This window comes from Fistularia commersonii, chromosome 10 (assembly GCF_037954325.1).
Source record: "Fistularia commersonii isolate RoL2024-O1a breed Wild chromosome 10, RoL_Fcom_v1.0, whole genome shotgun sequence".
In the NCBI taxonomy this organism is placed as follows: Eukaryota; Metazoa; Chordata; class Actinopteri; order Syngnathiformes; family Fistulariidae; genus Fistularia; species Fistularia commersonii.
This window is the reverse complement of record NC_141293.1, coordinates 18156108-18179330: the sequence shown is the minus strand read 5'-3', so window position 1 is coordinate 18179330 and position 23223 is coordinate 18156108. Positions and strand designations below refer to the sequence as shown.

The window sequence follows — 23223 nt, the reverse complement described above, 5'->3', positions numbered from 1 at the left end:
GGGTGGAGGTGCTAACCACCTTCATTTGGTATGAAAAAATGAATTAAAAAAAGTGAATTATTGTGAATATTAATATACTGCTCCAAAAAATAAAGGGAACACTTGAACAACACAATGTAACTCCAAGTCAATCCCACTTGTGTGAAATCATAGTGTCCACTCAGGAAGCAACACAGATTCATTTGGACTTGTTTTAAGGACATTACATCAAAGTTGGATCAGCCTGGAGTTTGTTTTTACACTTTAATTTTGAGTTTGATTCCTAATCCAGACCTCCATGGGTTGATACAATTGATTTCCATCGATCGTTTTTGCGTGATTTTGTCGTCAGCACATTCGACTGTGTAAAGAGCAAAGTATTTCATAAGAATATTTCATTCATTTAGATCTAGGATGTGTTTTTTAAGTGTTCCCTTTATTTTTTTGAGCAGCGTATATATATATATATAATATATAATAAAATTAGCTATGAGCTATAATCTGGTACAACAAATCTCTGCCTCTGTGCTTAATGTATTTGTACACTGTCCTAATAAATTACCAAACAAACAAACAATATAACTTTAACCCTCCAAGACGCCGCCGCCGATAAAACTCACAGGGCGGCGATCTTGATGAACTTGCGTAGCAGCTGGACTCTCTTGGGCAGCGACTGGCACTGCAGGATCTCGGTGGCGACCCAGTGCTGCACCTCGCTGCAGCGCTGCAGCACCAGCTCCAGGTTGAGGGGGCGCCAGCGCGACTGTTCTCCGTGAAACACGTAGCACACGAACTCCACCTGGAGGGGGCGGGAGGAGGCCGGGGAGATGCTGGCGTCGGAGGCGAGGGGGAACTTTAAAGCGGAACGAGAAGCTAACGCTACGTTAAGGGATAACCGCGGGTTGGTTTGCTCACTCGACTAGAGTTGACGTGCAAATCGAACTCCGGGGAAGCTAATACTCTCCCCGTCGATTGAGCGCGGATTGAGCGCACAAACCTCGTGCACGCAGCTGAAGAGCTCCCAGTCGAACACCACCAGCTGATTGGCCACTTCCTCGGCGGACATGTCGTGGAGTTTACTGTCACCGGGCGTCCAGTGGATCTCCTCCGGGAGCGGGAGCTGAGGGCGGCGAAAATGAAATCACACACCGTTTGTGGCAACTTAAGCGTGGAAACACAGATGTTTTATATTTCTGGGTTATCTTATTTGGCGGTTAAGCGGACATTGTGTTCATTGGAAATGAATCACATTATAAAGTAGATTGCACAAGGGTTAACGGTCCAGAGTGTAGGAGAGTTTGGAAAAGAGGTGAAGAGACGGTCCGAGCAGGTTGGAATGGGTGGAGAAAAGTGTCAGAGGTACCAAGAGATAGAAGAACATCAGCCAGAATAAAAGGAAAGGTGTACAAGACAGTGGTGAGACCAGCGATGATGTTTGGACTAGAAAACTGTTCCAATGACCAAAAGACAGCAGGCAGAACTAGAGGTTGCAGAGATGAAGATGTTGAGGTTCTCTTTGGGAGTGACCAGGATGGAGAGGATCAGGAATGAGTCTATCAGAGGAACAGCACATGTTAGATGTTTTGGAGAGAAGGTCAGAGAAGCCAGACTGAGATGGTTGGGTCATGGACAGAGGAGGGATAGAGAATATATTGGTAGACGGATGCTGGAATTGGAGCTGCCAGGCAAGAGGTCTGGAGGAAGATCTAATCTAATCTAATCTAATCTAATCTAATCTAATCTAATCTAATCTAATCTTATCTTATCTTATCTTATCTTATCTCATCTTATCTTATCTTATCTTATCATATCTTATCTTCTCTTATCTTACCATATCTTATCTTATTTTATATTCTCTTATCTTATCTTATCTAATCTAATCTAATCTAATCTAATCTAATCTAATCTAATCTGATCTGATCTGATCTGATCTGATCTAATCTAATCTAATCTAATCTAATCTAATCTAATCTAATCTAATCTTATCTTATCTGATCTGATCTGATCTGATCTGATCTGATCTTATCTTATCTTATCTTATCTTATCTTATCTTATCTTCTCTTATCTTACCATATCTTATCTTATTTTATATTCTCTTATCTTATTTTATCTAATCTAATCTAATCTAATCTGATCTGATCTGATCTGATCTGATCTAATCTTATCTAATCTAATCTAATCTTATCTTATCTTATCTTATCTTATCTTATCTTATCTTATCTTAACTTATCTTATCTTATCTTATCTTATTAAATGTTCACTAACAAAACAAAACAATTCAAAGGATTCGATTTAGCTTTTGAATGAGTTTCTTGCTCCCCTGCCAGGTTTTTTGCCTCGAACTTACTTTTTAATATCGATACTAAATTTTATCTTTGAATGGTAAATTATTTCTGAAAGCCAATTTGTAAACATCGTGTGTCTGTGCGGGACAGATTATGCAGTAGATTGGTAAACACACACACACACACACACACACACACACATACTCAAACCGCAACTGCAATCGTATCTATTATTATGTTTATTCTATATTGCCTAAAATGGAGATACTTTGAGGGAATATAAATTCCAAAATGTCTGCGCGGCCTCGACTTGGCTGAAGTTTGTTAGTGGTGTCAGGACCGGCTCACCAAAGAGTCGAGCTCGGACGGTTCACACGCGAACAGGTGTGTGTTGACGCCCAGGGTGGTGAAGACGGCCTCGTCGCTCGGACGGAAAACGGCTTTCTCTGAACACACGGAGGGAAAAAAACTGTTATAACAACATTTTGAGATCATTTTTATCATTAGAAAGTACAACATTTCTGCCCTCCTGCCTTTTTTTTTTCTAGTAAAGTGATTTTCACGGAATGTGAGAAATTAGAAAATAATAAGGGTATGGCATTTACAGTTATAAAAAGGTATAAATAGGACTAGTAAGAGGATTTAAAAGGATTTGGTTCAATAAAAAAGAATTTAATAGCGAATAGCTACAACTATTAAAACTGCAACCAAAATGGCTAAAAAGAAAATTGGGAAACTAATGTTCAGCTTGTTTGGACACGAGTATTGTTATTAATCTTTTTTTATTCAGCAACTCCCTCGGATGAATCAGCTCGGGTTTAGATCCCGAGCTACTGCTGGTTAGTTAGTGAGTCAAAGTTATCCTGACCTCCCGCAGAGGTTACGGCCACCAGTATGAGGTTTCCCGGTAGAACGGGTTGGTCTTCGCTGTACTGCAGCTTCTCTCGGACCAGAGCCAGGATTTCACCCACGCGACAGGACAGGCGGCTTCTGATGGTCACGTAGGAATGATCCGGAGTGTAGACCCTGCAGAAAACTGGACACAAAACACTGCGATATAAACTGTGCTTCCACCTCCTGACCGTCTGCTGTTCTGCAACTAGCAAGAGAATTTCTTTCTCTTTTTTTAACCCTTTTTCACTCCATCTAGTACATAATACCGTCATAACACTCTAATACAGTCATTTGATACATGAGTAAGACCTTGCACGACCGAGAAAACAGAAATAAAAACTGTGTTTTAGTGGGTTATCCATGTCAGGTTTTGAGGGAAATTGATTATGTATATATATTATAATATAATATAATATAATATAATATGATATAATATAATACAATATAATATAATGTAATATAATATAATATAATATAATATGATATAATATAATATAATATAATATTATTAATTATTGTTATTATTATCTTATTATTTTTATAATATTATTTTTAATTATATAATTTGATATAATATATTAATATAATGTAATATTATGCAATATTAATATATTATTTTATAATATATATTATTATATTATATTATTTATACCATAATATAATATAATATAATATAATATAATATAATATAATATAATATAATATAATATATTGTTTTATGTAATATTGTTTTATATAATATTATTTTATTTATTTTTAATAATATTATTTTTAATTATATAATTTTATATAATATATTAATACAATGTAATATTATATAATATTACTATATTATTTTTATTATATATATTATTATATCATATTATATTATATTATATTATATTATATTATATTATATTATATTATATTATATTATATTATATTATATTATATTATAATAGAAATAAAGAACAGAAATGATCACAGAAATAAAAACTGTGTTTTAGTGGGTTATCCATGTAAAGTTCTGAGTGAAACTGATTATGTATATATTATATCATATTATATTATATTATATTATATTATATTACTGTATGCAAAATGATAATAATTAATTATTACAGCTGATCTGGAAAGATAATTATTTCCAGATATTTATCCTAAACAATTATCATCAAAATGCAGTTTATACTTAAATATATTGCAGTAATAATAAATTAAAAGGAACACATTGCACTTAAATGCTTGTAAAAAGTCAAATCAAGCAACGGCTCATAAACTGAGCAAACTGACTTAAAAAGTCATGTAAGAAGAGAAACATGCATTAGTGTGTCACTGTGTATTTCGAGTACAGCTGTGTGTGTGTGTGCGTGTGTGTGTGTGTGTGTGTGTGTGTGTGCCATACTCTCATCAGAGCCCCTGAACGCTTCACGAGGCTGCAAGCAGGCGTCGATGCGTCTGAAGTGTCTGAAGAGAGGACGGACCTGCTTCTTCCTGCTCTCCTTTTCCTCTTCGGACCTGCAAACCACACACACACACACACACGCACACACACACACACACATGCAAGCCGCTGAGTGTTCAGTCACAATGGAACAATTTCATAAACCCCAAAACAGGCGTTGCTACTAAACAAAGTTTTGAGTTAAATATAAATCAGCTTTAAAAAGTTCAGTCTAAACTAAACTAAAGTCTACAGTCTAAAAACAGACAAAAGCTTAAAGGGGAAGTTGGTGAAAAAGAAAAAAGAAATATTAATAACCAAATGCTTTGTCATTAATTTTAGATGTCCAATACCAGGTTGACATCTGAGAGCAAAAGACGTGAAACATTCAATTCAATTAAATGCATTTTAATCAGTCTGTGTGTGTGTGTGTGTGTATGTGTGTGTGTGTGTGTGTATGTGTGTGTGTGTGTGTGTGTGTGTGTGTCTTACGGGCAGTGTAAGATCTCACTCCATCTCTGCAATTTTAGGACATCTTCCACCAGCTCCGGATACCGACTCAACTCCTGTACAGCGCACATGTACAGCTCCTGCTCGCGCGCACACACACACACACACACACACACACACACACACACACACGCACACAAATACAATATCAACCTTTTATCAATTTCCTGGATGTAGATTTAACAGATATTTTACTTTAAAAATCCCTTAAGGTTACCAAAATATAAAAAAAATTATGAGAGAAACTTACTTTTAATTGAAAAAATAGATTTCAGAAGTCACTGATAACTTAGTAGCTTTGAAGATATACGTGGAAATTAGCTAAATGGACCAGAAAAGGGAAAAAATTTGGAAGCAAACTAAATATGAATCAAAATAATCAACTAAAAGTTAAGTTGAAAAAAAAAAAAAAAAAAAATCCTCAATGTATTCATCGAACACACTAAAACCATTAAAAGCGAACAGTTTATGAATGCTTGCAAAGTCATCTGACATCAACAAGCGATTTCATGTTGCATAAATGATTGTATGTGTGTGTGTGTGTGTGTGTGTGTGTTACCTTCGGGAAGCTGTTGCTGCGCTCGCCCTCCTCCTGCAGCAGTTCCCTGTAGGTGTCCAGGTAGCGGAAAGCCACGTTGAGGACGGCCTGCTTCCTCTCGGCTCCGTCCAGGACTCCGTCCGCCTCTCCTCTTCCTCCTCCACCCTCCGTCCTTCCGCCGCCGCCCTCCCCTTCCTCCCTCCCTCCATCCTTCCCCTCCTTTCCCTCCGTCTCCAGGGAGAATCTGAGAGGTTCCAGTCAAGGAAAAAGCTTACTTTGTTTATTTTAAAGATTTGGTATATATGTTGAAGGATGAGGAGCAATTTAGGAAAACCTAACTAATTCTATTCTTTTGGAAAGGAATGTCTTATCTGTAGTGCGGATAAATTATAAAATAAAATAAAGCCAAATGAACTGGTTGAATTGGACAAGATAAAACATTTTTTGTTTTTAGAAAAATGACATTGATAATCATTAATGAAGGGAATTGGAAATAACTAGAATAAGGGCATAACAGAACATGAGATAGATAAACAAAACAATAAGTATATATAAATTGCATTTTTTTAACTTGATATAAATCAAATGCAGAAACTAAAAATGACTAAATGAGAAACAAAAAAAATGTCAATAAAAATCATATAAATGCTATATTGTACCAATAGATGTGAATTTCTTTAATTGGTAAAAAAAACAGGTGAGAATATCAGGAAAAAATAAACTGTCTGAGAAACTAAAAAAAATTCAATACAAATCACATAAATGCTACATTTTACCAACAGATGTGAATTTCTTAAATTGGTTAAAAAAAAACAAAAAAATAAATAAAAACAGGTGAAAATATCAGGAAAAAATATACTGTCTGAGAAACTAAAAAAATGTAAATAAAAATCATGTAAATGCTATATTTTACCAATAGATGTGAATTTCTTTAATTGGTTAAAAAAAAAACAAGTGAGAATATCAGGAAAAAATATACTGTCTGAGAAACAAAAAAAAATGTAAATAAAAATCGTATAAATGCTATATTTTACCAATAGATGTGAATTTCTTTAATTGGTAAAAAAAACAGGTGAAAATATCAGGAAAAAATATACTGTCTGAGAAACTAAAAAAATGTAAATAAAAATCATATAAATGCTATATTTTACCAATAGATGTGAATTTCTTTAATTGGTAAAAAAAAAAAAAAACAGGTGAAAATATAAGGAAAAAATATACTGTCTGAGAAACTAAAAAAGTGTAAATAAAAATCGTATAAATGCGATATTTCACCAATAGATGTGAATTTCTTTAATTGGTTAAAAAAAAAACAGGTGAAAATATCAGGAAAAAATATACTGTCTGAGAAACTAAAAAAATGTAAATAAAAATCACATAAATGCCATATTTTACCAATAGATGTGAATTTCTTTAAATTGGTAAAAAAAAAAAAAAAAAAAAAAAAAAAACAGGTGAAAATATCAGGAAAAAAACATACTGTCTGGTGATTTCATTATAAATTTCATTCTTCCTTTTTCATATTTTCATAAAATAATCAGTCTCTGCAGAGGCCGCAGTGGGTTTTGGTGATCTGGGATGATATCGTTTAATAAATGCTGCATAACCTGATGACTGATTTTTTTTTTTTAAAGAAAAATCAAAAACAAATAAATGGATCCTTTTATCCAAAAACAAAAGAGTAAAAAGTGACTGAGAAAGTCCCTGAAGTGTCAGTGAAAGTGATTTTTTTTCTCTTTGTTGACACCAAATGTCTCTCTCTCTCTGTGTTTCCGGCTCTTTCTCTTCCTTTCTCTCGCTCTCCCTCCCCTTCCTCCTGTTCCCAAACTGTGTGGGTGAGTTTGCAAATGGACTGACTTCATTTTCTTGCTGCATTTTTAACAATGCAGTTCCTCCGTTTTCAGCTTCTGTCGCTCAAATCCAAGGCATCTGTATCGGGAACGGAACCGATTGGAAGCCTGTTGCTTTTCTGATGTTCTCTTTTTTTAAAAATATGTTAAAAATATGAACAAATATCACAGGATACTTCCAGCAGTGTCCTGATGTGACCTGCCGGGTTCATTAATTGTCAAACATCAGAAACTCTAATCTTAATTTCATCATGATTTATTGAGGTGAGGAGCCGCCCGGATAAGTCGGCGTTATTGAAAACCTCAGACAACTTATCAAATTTAAACGCAAAAAACATGATCTTGATCCGAAAATACATGTGAAGCAATTGGAAATATCATTTTGCGAAGGTTTGATGACGAGTAATCTGTTTACTTTTCCTTCTCAGTTCTTTAAAGTATCTATTTAATGATAAGTATCGTACTTTCTTAAATGTGGATTTAGGGTACTTTGCAAAAATGTCTCCTGGAGCAGAAAATTCCAGCATACTGCTTTATGACTAACTCTGTCCTCAACAGAGTTGAACTCCCAATGAAAGCGGATGATCAAAGTGCCTCTAAAAAGCATGTGTGTGTGTGTGTGTGTGTGTGTTAAACTCATATACAAGAACACACACAAGATATGAGCAACTTCAGTGGAGGATACTGCTGCAGCAGGACTTGCTGGAACCTGTCGGCTGTCAGGAAGATGGGATGTGTCAACATGAAGTCGTCCAGCAGCGTTTCTGCATGTACGCACACACACACACACACACATACGGAGACACACACACGCATGCATGCAAACAAGCGCACAAACACATGCATATGCAAAGAGAGAAAGAAAGGAGAAAGTAAGGGTTTGTTTACGGACTGAGCTGCAGTTACAACGACAATAGTTTGTAGCGACGACCAGTTTGTTGTAGAAAATATAACAGAAAAAAAATAAAAAATAATGTACACATACAACCCTTAACATTTGTTATTTCTTTCTATTTTGATTTTTTTTTCCTCCTGGAGACCTGGAGACAACAGCATCAGAGTTCACCGTCTGACATTCTCTGACCAAAACATATAAATATATCATCAGTCAAGATCTTTGAGTGAAATGTTATCAGATGTATGAATTAAGCCCATGATAAAAATATATCTTAAATACAAAAATATTATAATAAACCAAATAATGAGGGCAGAGATTTGTAAAAAGCAGCGGAAGAAACATTTTAACAACTCCAAGACATGCAGATCCCCCAAATCACTGATTCTGTCTGCTCACACACACACACACACACACACACACACACACACACACACGAGCACACATGCACACACAGATAGAAATGTAGGCCATGTAGACACATTTAGCCTTGAAGAGGTGGCTGTTTTAAATATGCAAAACAGGAGCTGATGGGAGTAAAAACAGGACAAGATATGCGCGCGCGCGCGTGTGTGTGTGTGTGTGTGTGTGTGTGTGTGTGTGTGTGTGTGTGCATGCATGCGTCTAAGCACTGACAAGCGATGGCTGGTGCTGGAATTCAAACCTGATCATGATATTATACTGTTGGTCTGTGAGTGTGTGTGTGTGTACGTGTCTGAGAGTCTGGGTGATTGTGTGTTTGTGTCTGAGTGTATTCGTGCGGGAGTGTGTGTGTGTGTCTGAGTGTGAGATGGTGCAGTGGGCGTGTCTTGTGCGAGCCCACCCCTCTGCAGGCGGTTGCCATGGTGAGGCCACGTTGTCAACGGTGAAAGGAAGCAGAGGGAGACGTGAGAGGAAGAGAGGGATGAATGTGTGTCGTATTGATAATGGGGTCACACCGATATGAACCCTCTTGCGCTGATTATCGACAAACTTCAGTTTTTAAAAGCTGTTTAATCCGTTTATTCCTTCGAATGACGTCTTCAGTCGGAGATATTCTCTAATTTACAGCAGACGGTTGTAAATCGGAGGATGAAAAGTGGATCAGACGTGAAGGAGTTGGGTTCTCCCTGTGGCCAGCAGGGGACCTCGAAGCTGGTTAGCCCCCCCAAAAAAAAAACTCGATTTGGGAGCTCGGTAACGGTTTTCCCGACGAGCTGATCGTCTCACGATGGGATGTCGACTGTCTTCTGAGCATTTCATGTTTGTCGAATAAGAACGACTTACGACCTCAGAATTGGTTGCTTTATTTATCTGGTATTGATTCATTTTCTTGCACAAGTAACATGAACTTCCTGCAAACTATCTCCAGATATTAGCATCCCTGCTAATTAAAGCTGTCCTTTCCGTGTTAATAACAACGCTGCATCGTTTGACAGATGTTTGTCCTTCATTCTCTAATGCAAATGAACTCGAGCTTGAAGGTTCTCGAGTGTCATCAGCGCTTTGTTGGTATAAATTATGATGTTTTTTTTAAGGAGGTTCATTAAGTTTTCAGAGGTTTTAATCAAAAAAAATTAGGGAAAGAGGAAGTTCATTTTTTCCTCCTCCCGTTGAGCAAAATGATTTCAAATAAAGGGTTTGTGAGAGCATGAATAAGGCTGAGGTGTCAGAAAAAAATATATATATATGTAAAACGTCAGCAATAATTCAAAGCAAACTTGACTCATAATGACTTGTAGATTTCAAAGCGTCCTTGAAATAAAGTTCAGTCGCTTCGGCCGTGAAAGAAAACCAAAAGCGTAGAGTCCGAAGTTTTTATTCGCACACGTACTGCAGACGCGCCGCAGAAAGGATGAGAATCGTCAGCCGTGAGGATGAAAGTGTGAAGATGGAGGGAGAACACAGTGAAGAAGTGCGAAGGTGGGCGGCAGCTGAGATAAAGTCCGAATTCAAAGGAGATGGAAAGGAGGAAGAGAACACCCACGAGCCGAGAGAGCGAGAAGGAACTGAAGACGGAGCCAATGCATGTATCGCTATCCTGGTGACAAGCGAAGGAATGTTACTCTGACGGTTAATCTGCAGCCCCGGTCGTCCGTTTGCAGGATATATCCCGAAAATAAAACCCAGAGCACCTTTACTTTCCTGTTGCACTGAATCTCCGGCGTCAAAACCGCTCTATATCACATTCCTGTTTTCCTTCAAGTCGACCGCGGTGTTTTATTAAAGAGGAAGGTACCGTACGATATAAAGTAAATAAAAGTGGGCCCAGATATCACCAGCAGCAATAACATCGACCCTCGGGCGCATCAATAATTATAATGCAATATTGTGAAAGTTGACTTTATATTTGCAACCAAATATTGTTCAACTCTAAACCTGCTCTGGCGTCGGAACAATGCGGGCCATATTTTTTTTAGATTGAAAAATATTGAACCGATTGTTGGTCCATTTCTTTTTTTCAACAAACTTGTGAGATTTGATGAGTTAACTGTGACCATGAGAACGTTAGCGTAGCATTTAGATATTTATTAGTCGGCTAGTTATGTGTTTGAGGCTGAATAAAAAGTCACCAGCGTAATAATAAACAGAATAAATCACATGTTTGAGATTTGATGAGTTAATTGTGACCATGAGAACGTTAGCGTAGCATTTAGATATTTATTAGTCGGCTAGTTATGTGTTTGAGGCTGAATAAAAAGTCACCAGCGTAATAATAAACAGAATAAATCACATATTTGAGATATATCTAAGGTCATAATCATCTAGCCCATATGCTGAAGCGTAACGCGGTAGTGTGTCGGAATTCCATCCATAGTGGTATCTCTTATCTATCAATAGATACTGAATCATTTATCGCTTTTAGTGATTCAGGGTGCGACAAAGGTGAGCATGGAGGAGTAAATCAGGTTCCAGCATAAGTACCGTGCCACATTTTTCTCAAGCATCATGCAGAAAAAAAACCTGCCGATCAATAACAGAATATTTGTACTAAAAACACCTGACAGACGCCCGATCACGAATCATCAGGGTGATTTCGTCTGACGGCAAAAATGCGATATTAACCACGAACAAGGAAGTTGGTCTCACAAAAAAAAAAAAAGGACAACGTGAGTAATTGAGCGTCTGCAGCTGCGGCTGCAAAAAGATGAAATAACAAAAAAAAAAAAAAAAAGGCTGTCATTACAAAAGGACAAAAATAGGATCCAATAAACTTCGCATCCAACGACACGAGCACAAAAACTCAGCAGAAAATGATACATTCGGTGAATCCGGGCAGACGAGCGGTTGAATCGAGATTTATGAGTCACTGAAAGCTGTTCTTTATTTGGCCGGTGCGAAGAAGAAGCGCCGCGGACCGTTACACGTTTTACTATGTAGTTTGTTGTCGGGTCACAAACCAGAACTGACGGTTCTCTGCCGCCATTTCGGCCAACAAACGCTCGCCGCATCTGGCGGAGAACCTGAGCTTACATGCAGACTTCTGCAGACATGCAATCGCTTCCACCGAAACAACCCAGAGCGAGTCAGTCGGATAAAAACACGGTGAAAAAAAAATGTCGAAATCTTCACGTCTCGGCAACTGGACTTGAATTTCGTCACTTGAAGACGTTTCAACGCTCATCCCTAAAGGCTTCTTCAAGACAAGGAGATTTCGACAAGAATTCCCCGTGACCTGGATGACCGAGAACCTCCACAAACACTGAAAAATCGTGACTCGGTTCTATTGTTGTTGTTTTTTTTTTTCATATCTACGCACGTACAACAACACAAACAACTAAAATGTTGCGGCGAACACAGGCGGGTATTTAAAAATGATCAATATTAGCAACCAATAACCCCTGATATAAGGAAAGAATGAATCAGCAGAAGATTGGCTGTTTAAAAAGATTAAAAAAAAGTGTGTTATAAAGCTTCAGCAAAGTTTAAACAACCGTCTTTACTCTGCGGCTCCGAGTGGCTTGGGAAAATAAATTATAAATATTTAATTGAAGTGTATTTCATTTGTGTTAATTCCTTTTTTTAACTTTTAGTTCTAAGTTGGAAGATTATTGTGATCTTGAAATATTAAATACAATTATATTTATTATTTTTCGCCGCTCAAAATAACGTCATACTCGTCCCGATTTGCAGATGCTGTGCGCAGAAGTTCAGGAGCAGAAGTCCCATAAACCAGGTAAAATAAATATTTATGAAGATTTTTTGCAAATATGTATTTTTTATTGTTTACTGACACAGTGATTTTTTTCCCGATTTATTTTTAAAATTCAGGTCAAGGCTCCGCTACACGCTCTGAAAGCCCAAAGCTCAAAATGACTTCATTAAATAAATACAATTACATTTTTTCCGTAATACTTTGTGAATTTCAAAAGCAACACACTTCACACTTGTTTATACAAAGTGTAAAGGTAATAAAAAGCAATATATACGGTGGTACCTTTATTTTAGACGTCAAAAAGTAATCGCGGCTCCCAGTGTTTTCTTTTCCGAGGAAACCGGATCCGAATGGCTCTTTGGGTGTTAAAGGTTGCCGACCCCTGGTCTACACTTAGACCTTTATATGAAATATCACAACAATATAATTATTAATTATATTTCCCCCATACACGGGGGAAAACACGCAAACTCCACGCGTCGGACCAGGAACCTTCTCGCTGTGAGGCGGGACGGCTAACCGCTACGCCGTCACCATAATATTTCACGATAAATTCTCGCACGAGCCACGACGCGTGCAAAAAAGCGTCTCTTGCGTGTCCTGGTTATCATGTCATTCACTGTGATTCTACATAGAAGTTAACAATTCAATGAATCGTGTGTGAGAAATCCTTTTTTTCTCGGGATGAATGTCATGAATCCAGCATTAAAACTAAGACGGCGGCGTAAACACGGTTAAATGTTAAAATCCCGGCGCGTTGAGGCCGGTCCACGCGGGAGCACGATGAATCCTTTTCTTCCTGAGAGAAGGAGCTGCCCACTCCTCTTCCTCCTCCTCAAGTCCATCTCGACCTGCTCGGCTTCCTATCTATGAACGTATTTGTGTATCGCGTGTGCGTTCAGAAACACGAGAGGCTCTCCGGCACCTGTTGACATAGCAACCGGCTCTCCAGCCGACACGTGGAGAAGAGGAGTGGGAGGAAGAACGGCAGCAGCCGAGGATGTGGGAGGAAGAACGACACGGAGCCTGAAATTATAGGCTTCCATCTGAAACATGGGAGAAAAAAAGTCCTCAAAAACAAACTGATGTGTTTTTTGCTTCTCCAGATGATAGTTGGAATGTTTCTATGAAGAAGGACCGCATGAAAGAAGCCAAAATACAAATCACTGCAAATGTTTACAATTTTGATCTTTTTTTTTTTTTCCACCAAATTCTGCAGTCTTTTTTTTTCTTTTTCTGAATTCTTTATCGCAATTTCATGTCTTGATGAATCCAAGTACTTGTTATTTGGTGATGGTACTTTTGTTAGATTATCTGGTGCAGGAATTTCTGATTCTAGAGTCTTATTTCATCGTGATATTTCAGAAGTACTTTGATACTTTTGGGTAATTTCTTAGGGATGGATCCTGTTTTATGTGTTTTTAAAAGTACAATTACCGCAATTTCCGGACGATAAGCCGCAACTTTTTTCAAGTAAACAATGCTGCGGATAATATACGGACTTTTTTGGGGGGGGGGCTAACGAGCTTTACGCCGCTAAAACATTTATCCTCGTCACATCGGACCGATGAAATGACCAAGAAATTCCGAGTCCGACACCGAAGAAGACGACTTTGACGGTTTTAGTGCGCAGGAGGAAGACCGAGATAGCGATCGGCTAGCCGCTAGCCTGTGCGGCTTATATTGAGGTGCGCTCAATAGTCCGGAAATTACGATATTTGGGAAACTGTGATTTTTGAAATAAGGAAAAATATTACATTGCAAATGCATTGCAAAAAAATGACTATATTTTGCTAGAAACCTATAGTGAAAGTGAAAGACCAACGCAAATACCTTCAGTTGGGGCTCCTTAAAGAGGTCAATTCGAGGACATTAAAACAGAAAAAAAAAAAAGAAGAAAAAGTCTAGGATTGTGCACGAGGTGACAGGGCAAAGATACCAACTATACCGTAAAATGAAAGAAACATCTAGTAGCAAACCAACACGATAAAACTTAGCAACAACTAGAAGCTATATGTGTCGCCAAAACAACAAAAAGCAATTTCTTGCAATTTCTTTGCAATGAAAATAAAAGAAATAAATTCATTCATGCACAAAATGCAGGAAGAGGCTAAAATATATGTCGGCTACAAATACAGTCTGTCTCTTTCACAGAAAACACGACTCCAATATGAATGAGAATGTGCAGGGAGAAGCTAAAGTGGAAGCTAAGAGTAGCAACTAAAAGCTAAGTTGCCACTACATAGAAATTGAAGTTAAAAAGGATATAAAAGAAACACATGGAGGCCAAAGGCATACTGGAAGACAAAGAGGAGCTCAGTGCACCCCTAAAGAACCTGTTTGGGTAAACTAAAAGAAGCTCTCAGAAACAGTTTGCTAACATGCTAAAGGGAACAACCAGACTTTTGGACAATTTGGAGCAGAAATTAAGTCAAATCAATGTCAACCAAAGTATCTTTCAATGTAAACGTCTCCGTTTTAACCGGAAATCCCTTCAAGGGGTGCTGCTTACTGAGAGTCAAACAGAACGTGACGAAGTTGGCGTCCACTTGGTTCCGTTGCACGGACAAAGAATTCGACGACAAGCATTGTGCGTTGGGAGAAAAGACACCGACGCTTTGTGAGAAAAGTGATTTTCACTCTGCGTCACACCTGAATGGCCCGACAGGCCTGGACCCGCGAGCGTGTTATGTAAGACGTCAGCTTCTGGTCGTGCCGTTGTACACGCCGGGCACCTTTTTAAACTCAATAGGAAATATTATGTGGCCATGGCAACCGCTAGTCCGATTGTTTGTTCTACCGTGATTGACACCCTTGAAAAAGCGACGTGTAACGTTGTATTGCAAAAACCTCTGATTTGAGGTTTTCAAATTCGTCATCATTATAATAGCATCTTTCAGGAAAAAAAAAACGTTGATACCACGGTGGGACGAGTTTGAATACAATCCTTTCCCCAAAAAAGCTTTTGAAATCATTTTTAAGAAAATAAAAGAAAAAACAAAAGCTATGTAGACACGTATCACCAACGGTTTTGCTTTTAGTGATGATAATCTTTCATCTAGGAACGTCTCACTGTCTCGGAAAATATCGACTACATTATTAATTCGAGAAAATGAAAAAATTCCGGAGAAAACTAATTTTTTATTTTAAAAAAATTTAAATTTTGTATAAAAACGTACCACTTTTTATTGAATTCTCCTTTGTTTTTTCCCTCCAAAAATTCAACATTATGACCAAAAATCATGACGCATTTTTCATATTGTTAATATCAAACACCATCATTTTTACTGCAACTAATGTTCTTTTCCAGTGAAGATGAAAAGCCGTTGGCCTGGAGGCTTTGTCAGACAATTGAGCTCCACCTTAAAACAGCCACATCATCTTGCATTTCAGTCATTATGTCCAAACTGGAATTTCAAAAATGGTTTCTCACGCAAAACAAAAAAGAAAGTGGCTAGGAGTGTGTCATGCTAATGTTCTGTGTGCGCGAGTGTGTGTGTGTGTGTGTGTGTGTACATGAGATTCTGTCAACATAAGCAGGTACAACCTGAGGGACAGGAATCATCACGTAACGCGTGTGTTCAGGTGTATGTGTGTGTGTGTGTGTGTGTGTGTGTGTCTGCACGCGTCTTCCCTTCAAAATCCTTCTTTGTCCTGGGTTTCCATTTAAATGTTTAAAACAAATATTAAGTTTCTCAATGTACTTAATTGTTTCGCTAAAACTATTAATCAAATACTTAGCTAAAAAGAAATAAATCTGGCAAAACGAAAATAATAACAATGATAAAAATAATTATAATACTAGTACATTCTTATATTTTAGAACATAATTCAAAACATCTATTTTAATTTAAAATGATCTGATCGCCAAAATTACATTCATAATTCTTCCAAAAATATTATATTCTGTGTGTGCATATTCTCAGGTAAAAATCTTGCATATTTTTGGTACATTTTTATAATATTTTCTGACTTGTTTTTCCTGCCCAGAGACACTTTTACACTGTAAAATAACTCCAAGCAGCAGAAGATCTCATATTTTATCCCCGTCTCCAAAAGCTGATTTTAAACTGAACAGGTAAAAGTATTTTTAAAAAGACTTTGAAGTGGTTTTGGTCAAAATTTCGGAAGCAATATGTTTTAAAAAAAAAAACTAATGATCGCAGAATCAATCATACATTGATGAATAAACATGAGCAAACTGGACAAGCAGCCAGTTATATTTCTGATTGACTAGTGTGTGTGTGTGTGTGTTTGCATGTGTGTGTGTGTGTGTGTGTGTGTGTGTGTGTGTGTGTGGTCCAAAGGTCTGTGATTAGTGTCTCTGTTTGCTTCTAGGTCTCTGACAACACTCTGTTTGTTCTGCCTGCAGATTATTTTTCTGTCTGCAGCTGCTCGACTGAAGCTGCTTATTTCCTTCTCGACTCACTTTGCTAAAGAACGCAATTGTGGAGAAAAAACTTGTGTTTTAAGAAGTGTTTAAAGTTGCAGTCCAAAGTTCTACTTCTTGTTCTTGGTACCTTGTGTTGACCCTTCACCGCTGTGGAGTCCTATGTGAAGTGATTTGGTTTTGTACCTTTCAACCTTACATTTTATGACATTTTATGATGATGTTCATTAAAACACAGAAATCTGACACAGAATCCTCAAACTGATGTGAAAATGTATTTAAAAACATTTTCAAAATGTATTTAAGTTGTAATCATGGGTTGTGGTGGTTGTTGTATCTCCACAAATATGGTTAAAATATAATAATTATCATGTATTTATGGAGGGAATTCTATCAATACAAATGTTAATTACATAAATGCAGGGCATGGTATATTTTTGTTTTGGATGATGATCTGGTTAATCATAATAATTATATCTGGTGCAATTTTGGGTTGAGTCATGTGTTCTTTTTTCTTTGTGAATTTATGTGGATAAATAATTATGAAATTAATTCTCAGGGGACATATCTTCAATGTTCAGTCCTTTTTTAAGTAATAGTAGTAAGATGTTTTCCATAATTAATGAAATTGTTATTATTAGCATCAATACAATTTTTTTTTCACCTTTTTCAAAGGAAGTTCATTTTTAATGTCTTTCAGAAAAACCTGTAGAGAAGCTTGCAAGAACACGACAAAGCTTTAAACGAGTCAGTGGAGCATAACCGACTGTATTTTTAATTTATCAAGAATTTTATTTTTGAAAGTCATGCCCATGCTTCTGGCTTTTCACTGCTTAAGAACGGCATCTTCACCGAGCTGCCGCAAGGATCTACTGTTTTGACCTTCTGCAACTGACATCTTATTGGCTCTTTCATCTTTCCGCTTCTTTCTATCGCCTTTTAAATGTTTGCTCCCCCGTGCAACTCTGCGTCTTCCTCTCCGAATAAATGAAGCATCTTACTGCTTCTTACTAACTAAAGTCTTGCATAACAATCAGATAAACCATCTCACATAGACAACACGCCCACGCGTGCGCACATACGTGCGTGCAGGCGGGAGACGGTATTATTCGTGATTGCGTGGTTTACATGTGGTCGTATTTCTACTTGAGGTGGATTTCAGCAGGAGTAGACGATAACGGTGAATCACCGCGATCACGCCGGAGACTCCCATCTTTCCGCCAGACATCGAATATATCGAGCAGAAGAGGCTAATCGTCTCTGTTGCACTAAATATGATTAAACTTCTGGACTCCGAAGCCCGACAGAAGGAAGAGAACCGGCGTTGGCCGTACAAAAAAAAAAAAAAAAAAAAACAAAAAAACGCTGTGATTTCTTATCCGATTTATCCCACCGAGGTTAAAAACTTTGCTGTTTTTTTTTTTGAGAAGTACATCTCTTCATTGTATTTTTACCTGCCTCATCATCGAGCACCCCCATTCTGGATCATCAAAACCAGAGTTTTTCAAGAAAAGCTGATAACCATCAGCTTTTCGATGCCAAAACCTGCCAGCGACTATGGAAGGCAGTCTTTCTCGGAAGAAAAGGAAGAAAATTATGCAGAAGAATAGGAAGAAAGGCTGCATTCTGTGGTTGTTTTTCTCACCTTATATTTTGACGAGTTTACATTTGTTTTTGTTGTAGCCGCTCAACATTTCTAGTTTTGAGGTTGGTTTCTTTTTTTGGGGGGGTTTCTTCTAATTGTGAGATAATGTTAGGCTGTATTTTTCTGCAACATCAGGGGGGTTTAAGTTTCAGGTCCTTTCAAAGCTATCACCAAAATATTTCAGAATTATTTTAAAGTATTTTGAGGCAAATATTATCGGTTAGAAAAAGCACCTTTGGATTTCAAAATTGTGAAAATAGTTGAAAAGTTATAATGTGAATAGCTCGGTGTAGCTTAGTATGGAGCTTCGCTGTGTTGGTCCTAAAACAATCATTGCATCGGCATTTCTTTTATATTTATTTATATGTTTTTTTTTTTGCTTTTAAAAGATATATACTTTATTTTCAAGTGAGATTTGGCATTTTGGACATTCAGTCCTTTTTGTAAGTTGAATACATTAAAACTTTAAAAAGGTATTCAGGTATCTGGACAATGACATATTTGAATGTTTTAAAAAAAAACAAAAAACTTCATCTGTTAAAACAAATGAAATGTGACACAAACACATTTAAGCTCACTGAGATTGTTTTGATCGCCTAAAACACACGCACACACACACACACAAACACACACACGCACGCACACGCACAGATCTCGAAAACACGCAGGCCAACATTCCTGCACAAACACATACGAACACGCATGCATGAACACCCTCTTCGGCTGTAATAAGCAGGCTGCCTTTCTGAAAGAGGACGAACGTGGTTATGTAACTGCTGTATTATACACACGCACGCAGTCTGCACGCACACACACACACGCTCACACACACGCGTGCACAAACAGTCTGTACAATGAAAATCCTCCTGCAGAAATCAAACTGAGTCTCAGTGCGTTCCTGTTCCCAGTCTAACGGGATTTTTTCTGAGACGAAGCACCAGAATCCTCCTCTTTTCCTTTTTTTTTTTTCCAGCCCCAAAATGAAAGCGGGAGCTAAAATGCAGCCAGCGACTGAAGCTGTGCTCTCAACTAACAGAGCCACCATGTCTTTCTAATGTCACCACCTGAATACTGCTTCCGGAAGGCTCTGACACACTTATTGCTATGACATAATCTGACCCGTGATTTGCAACTGCAAAAATCATTGCAACTTTTCTTGCATTTTGCAAATTGGTCTTTTCTTTCCATTTCTATTTGCTTATGTCTTTACTAATTACCTAAATATGATCTTGTGACAAAAAAAAAAAAAAAAATGGGGGGTGATTTTCCAGAGATATGGATTTACTTGGTTTTGCTCTTATGCATACATGATTCCTTTACCAATATCTTTTGCAATTTATCTTATTTTGAATTGCCTAAATGTACAGAATATGTCATAAATGGTTATATTTTGGCAATCCCTGTTTTTATCGCGAGGTAAGGCTTAAACTGGGTTTGTCTCCTGTCACTCACGTGCAACAGACGTGCAACCATTCACTTTCTTTACAGACAATTAGGAGTCTTCAATTCACCCTAATGTAAGTTCCCACTCTACCTGAGGAGACCCAAGAACGCAGAGAGAAGAAGCAAACTCCGGTCGACACCTAGAAACAAAGCCTTGTCGCAGGACTCACGTAAGTTCCCGGCAGGTATAAAGTTTCAAATTTGCCAATATGTTTGTAAATGCCACTGCTTTCTCTGCTTCTAAAAATAAACAACATCACAAACAGGGAAAGCCTGTGTCAGGCATGTAAGAAGAGGAAGAAAATTGGACTAAATTAAAAAATTAAATTAGATGAAAATAAATAACTAACTAACTTAAGAAATGAAGATGATAATGTAATAAAAAATTAAGAACATCTTTCCTTTATCTTGAAGAACATTATGAAACCGTAACCAAAGTGACTGGGGGGGGAAACCGGGACGAGTCACAAGACGAGACTTACCTGTGCAGTGTCCGTAACGTTTCCCGGCGACGCTGTCCAGCATGAAGAGGGTCAGATTGTCGGGTGTTTCAGCGTGCAGGGGCATCCCGCCGCCGACGCCCCCTCCCTCGATGACCAGGCTGGCCTCGGAGCTCTGCTCGTCACTGGATAGAGACGGACTGCGGATGTCCCCGGAGCCGGAACCGTTGGCGCTGCCGGGCACCGAGACCTGACCGGGGCCGGCGGCCGAGGGCCAGGAAGGGGGGTCTTCGCTGTCTGGGCTGCAGGGGGACAGAGTTTGGATGCACATTTTAATGTTTTGTCTCAGAAGTGTAGAAGGTCCATCACGGCTGTTACACAATCGACTGAAATCGGAGAAATATTCACGTTCATGTGAGATCTGAAAGAGCACTACCACACTAATCGCACGAAGCCCCTCCAACCTCAAAAACAAACAAAAAAAAAAAAATCGAAGAAATGAATGTATGTGTTTATATTGTTTTGAGATGGCTATTTGGTAGAGTGGTGACTTCTGAATAACAACTACTGGTACTTTGGATCTTCGGTTATTGAATTGCAATTTTTGTAAGTCGCTAAATGACTGTAATGTAACTCTACCTCACTTCTGTGTGACATTTAGGAAATAGAAGTTTTGATTCAATACTATTTTTCTGTTAAAAAAAAAATCCCGAATAAGAACAGTATTTAAAAAGAGAATCGAACTTCAAGAAATTGAGTTTAGTAGGAAATCCCCTTAAATTAGTCTGGATTCACCTGAAGTAGCAGAGGGGAAGGGGATGAGAGGGGGCTCAAATTAAGCAACAAAAAAAAAATGTGATCTACAAGAAATATTGTTTTAGAAAAGAAAAAAAAAAGGATTAAAATAAATGGCTGATAATGATGGGATTTGAACTTGCTGCAGGGGAGTCTTGGTGCGGCCCTGCAGCTTCTCCTCACCTGAACACCTCCCGCGCTTGGCCGCTTTCCGGCGACGTCTCCCGGAAGAAGGGCACGACCCGGGACAGGCTGGCCCTCCGCCGGGACGCCCCGGTACCCCCGCCGGCCTTATCCGCCACCCCGCCGACGAAGCCCCCGGCCCGGGTCAGCGCCGTAGTCTGCTTCTTCAGGAACTTCTCCAGCGGTTTCATCCCCGCCGGCATGATGGGGTTCTGGGGTGAAGCTGAGGTGGGTGGTGGCGGGGAGAGTGGGAGTGGGAGTGGGAGTGGGAGTGGGAGGATGCTGATGCGGAACGGAGGGAGGGGGCAGGTGGTCCTACATCATACCGACCCCCAGCGGGTCGGTGGGCAGATGCGAGCGGGACTCAAGGCGGCTGTTCTCGCCGGTGTTTTTACCCCATCTGTGGAACCGGAGGTGGAGTCTCTATCCCGGCTCCGGGCGCCGTCGAGCCCCGGAGAGCGCTGCGGTACGGCGGCTGCCTCTCGGGCCCGCCTTTGGCTCTCCCTCCGCCCCGCTAGCCGCCGCTCCGAAAACAGCGGAGGACGGCCGGAACGCCGCCCGCTCTTCCTCCGCGCTCCCCGGTCAGCTAGGACGCCGGGGTTCGCGACGCCTTTTCTCCGGGATAAACGCGGGCGTCGTCGGTCTCACCTGGAAGGGAGGCCCCGGAGGTCCGGAGGCGCCGACCGTGTGTTCGGGTCTGATACCGCAGCGGTCCGTCGGTGCTCCCCCGCCTCGCTCCCCCTCCACCGCCTCCGAAGGAAGGATAAATTAGTGGAATGAGAAGCGACTAGCAGCGTTCTCCCTCTCCCTCTCTCTCTCTTTTTCTCTCTCTCTTTTTCTCTCTTTTTCCCCCTCCTCCCCGTGATCTGCTGCAGTTGCGCGCTCCCGATTTGCCTGTCACGGCGAAGCGCGGTCACGTTTCCTTCCAGTGCTGTAAAATTGATGGGAAGAGAAAAATCCCTGACGACAGCAGCAGCAGCAGCAGCAGCAGCAGCAGCAGCAGCAGCCGCCGCCGCAACACCGGCTCACAGCCGAATTCTCTCACGGATGCGCTCGGAACTAAATAAAAATGGTAACCGCTAGGCTTAAAAAATATGAATTCACGCTTTGAAAAAATAAATCAATAACGCGTGGAAAAAAAAACCAAAACAACAAAAAACAGACTGACACCGAATGGAGCTATGTGTAAAGTCTTTAGTACATAATTTATTAATTCATTTTATACATGTATATATATATATATATATATTCATAATCTCTCTCTCTCTCTCTCTGTCTCTCTCTCTATATATATAGATTATGAATTCCATATTTAAAAAAAAAACCCGTGGAAAAAAACAGGCTTAAAAATTATGAATTTCCGCTTTGAAAAAATAAATCAATAAAATAAATCAATAAAAAACAGACTGACACCGAATCGAGCTATGTGTAAAGTCTTCAATGCATAATTCATAATATATATATATGTGTGTGTGTGTGTGTGTGTGCGTAGAATTAAAAATATGAATTCCAAATTGAAAAGACACGTGGAAAAAAAACAGACTGACACCGAATCGAGCTATGTGTAAAGTCTTTAATGCATAATTTATTACTTCATTTTATAGATTAGATTATGAATTTTAGATTATGAATTCCACATTTAAAAAAACAACACGTAGAAAAAAACAGGCTTAAAAATTATGAATTTCCGCTTTGAAAAAATAAATCAATAACCCGTGGAAAAAAAACAAAACAACAAAAAACAGACTGACACCAAATGGAGCTCCGTGTAAAGTCATAAACGCATAATTTATTAATTCATGATGATATGTCCATAT

The 23223-nt window shown here is 38.7% G+C and overlaps 1 protein-coding gene across 1 annotated transcript in view; it reads right to left on the bottom strand.

Moving 5' to 3' along the window:
• rapgefl1 (Rap guanine nucleotide exchange factor (GEF)-like 1) overlaps positions 1-22250 on the bottom strand; it is a 28836-nt gene extending 6586 nt beyond the window's left edge. Inside the window, exons 1-10 of the mRNA XM_086154186.1 lie at positions 21407-22250; positions 20471-20730; positions 8166-8244; positions 5652-5874; positions 5075-5172; positions 4544-4656; positions 3134-3301; positions 2614-2711; positions 977-1099; positions 600-778 (exon numbers count right to left, since the gene is read on the bottom strand). Coding sequence (XP_086010312.1) covers positions 600-778; positions 977-1099; positions 2614-2711; positions 3134-3301; positions 4544-4656; positions 5075-5172; positions 5652-5874; positions 8166-8244; positions 20471-20730; positions 21407-21609 — 1544 coding nt within the window. The 5' untranslated portion in view covers positions 21610-22250. The remainder of the gene's footprint in view (positions 1-599; positions 779-976; positions 1100-2613; positions 2712-3133; positions 3302-4543; positions 4657-5074; positions 5173-5651; positions 5875-8165; positions 8245-20470; positions 20731-21406) is intronic.
• Between the last annotated feature and the right edge of the window lie 973 nt (positions 22251-23223).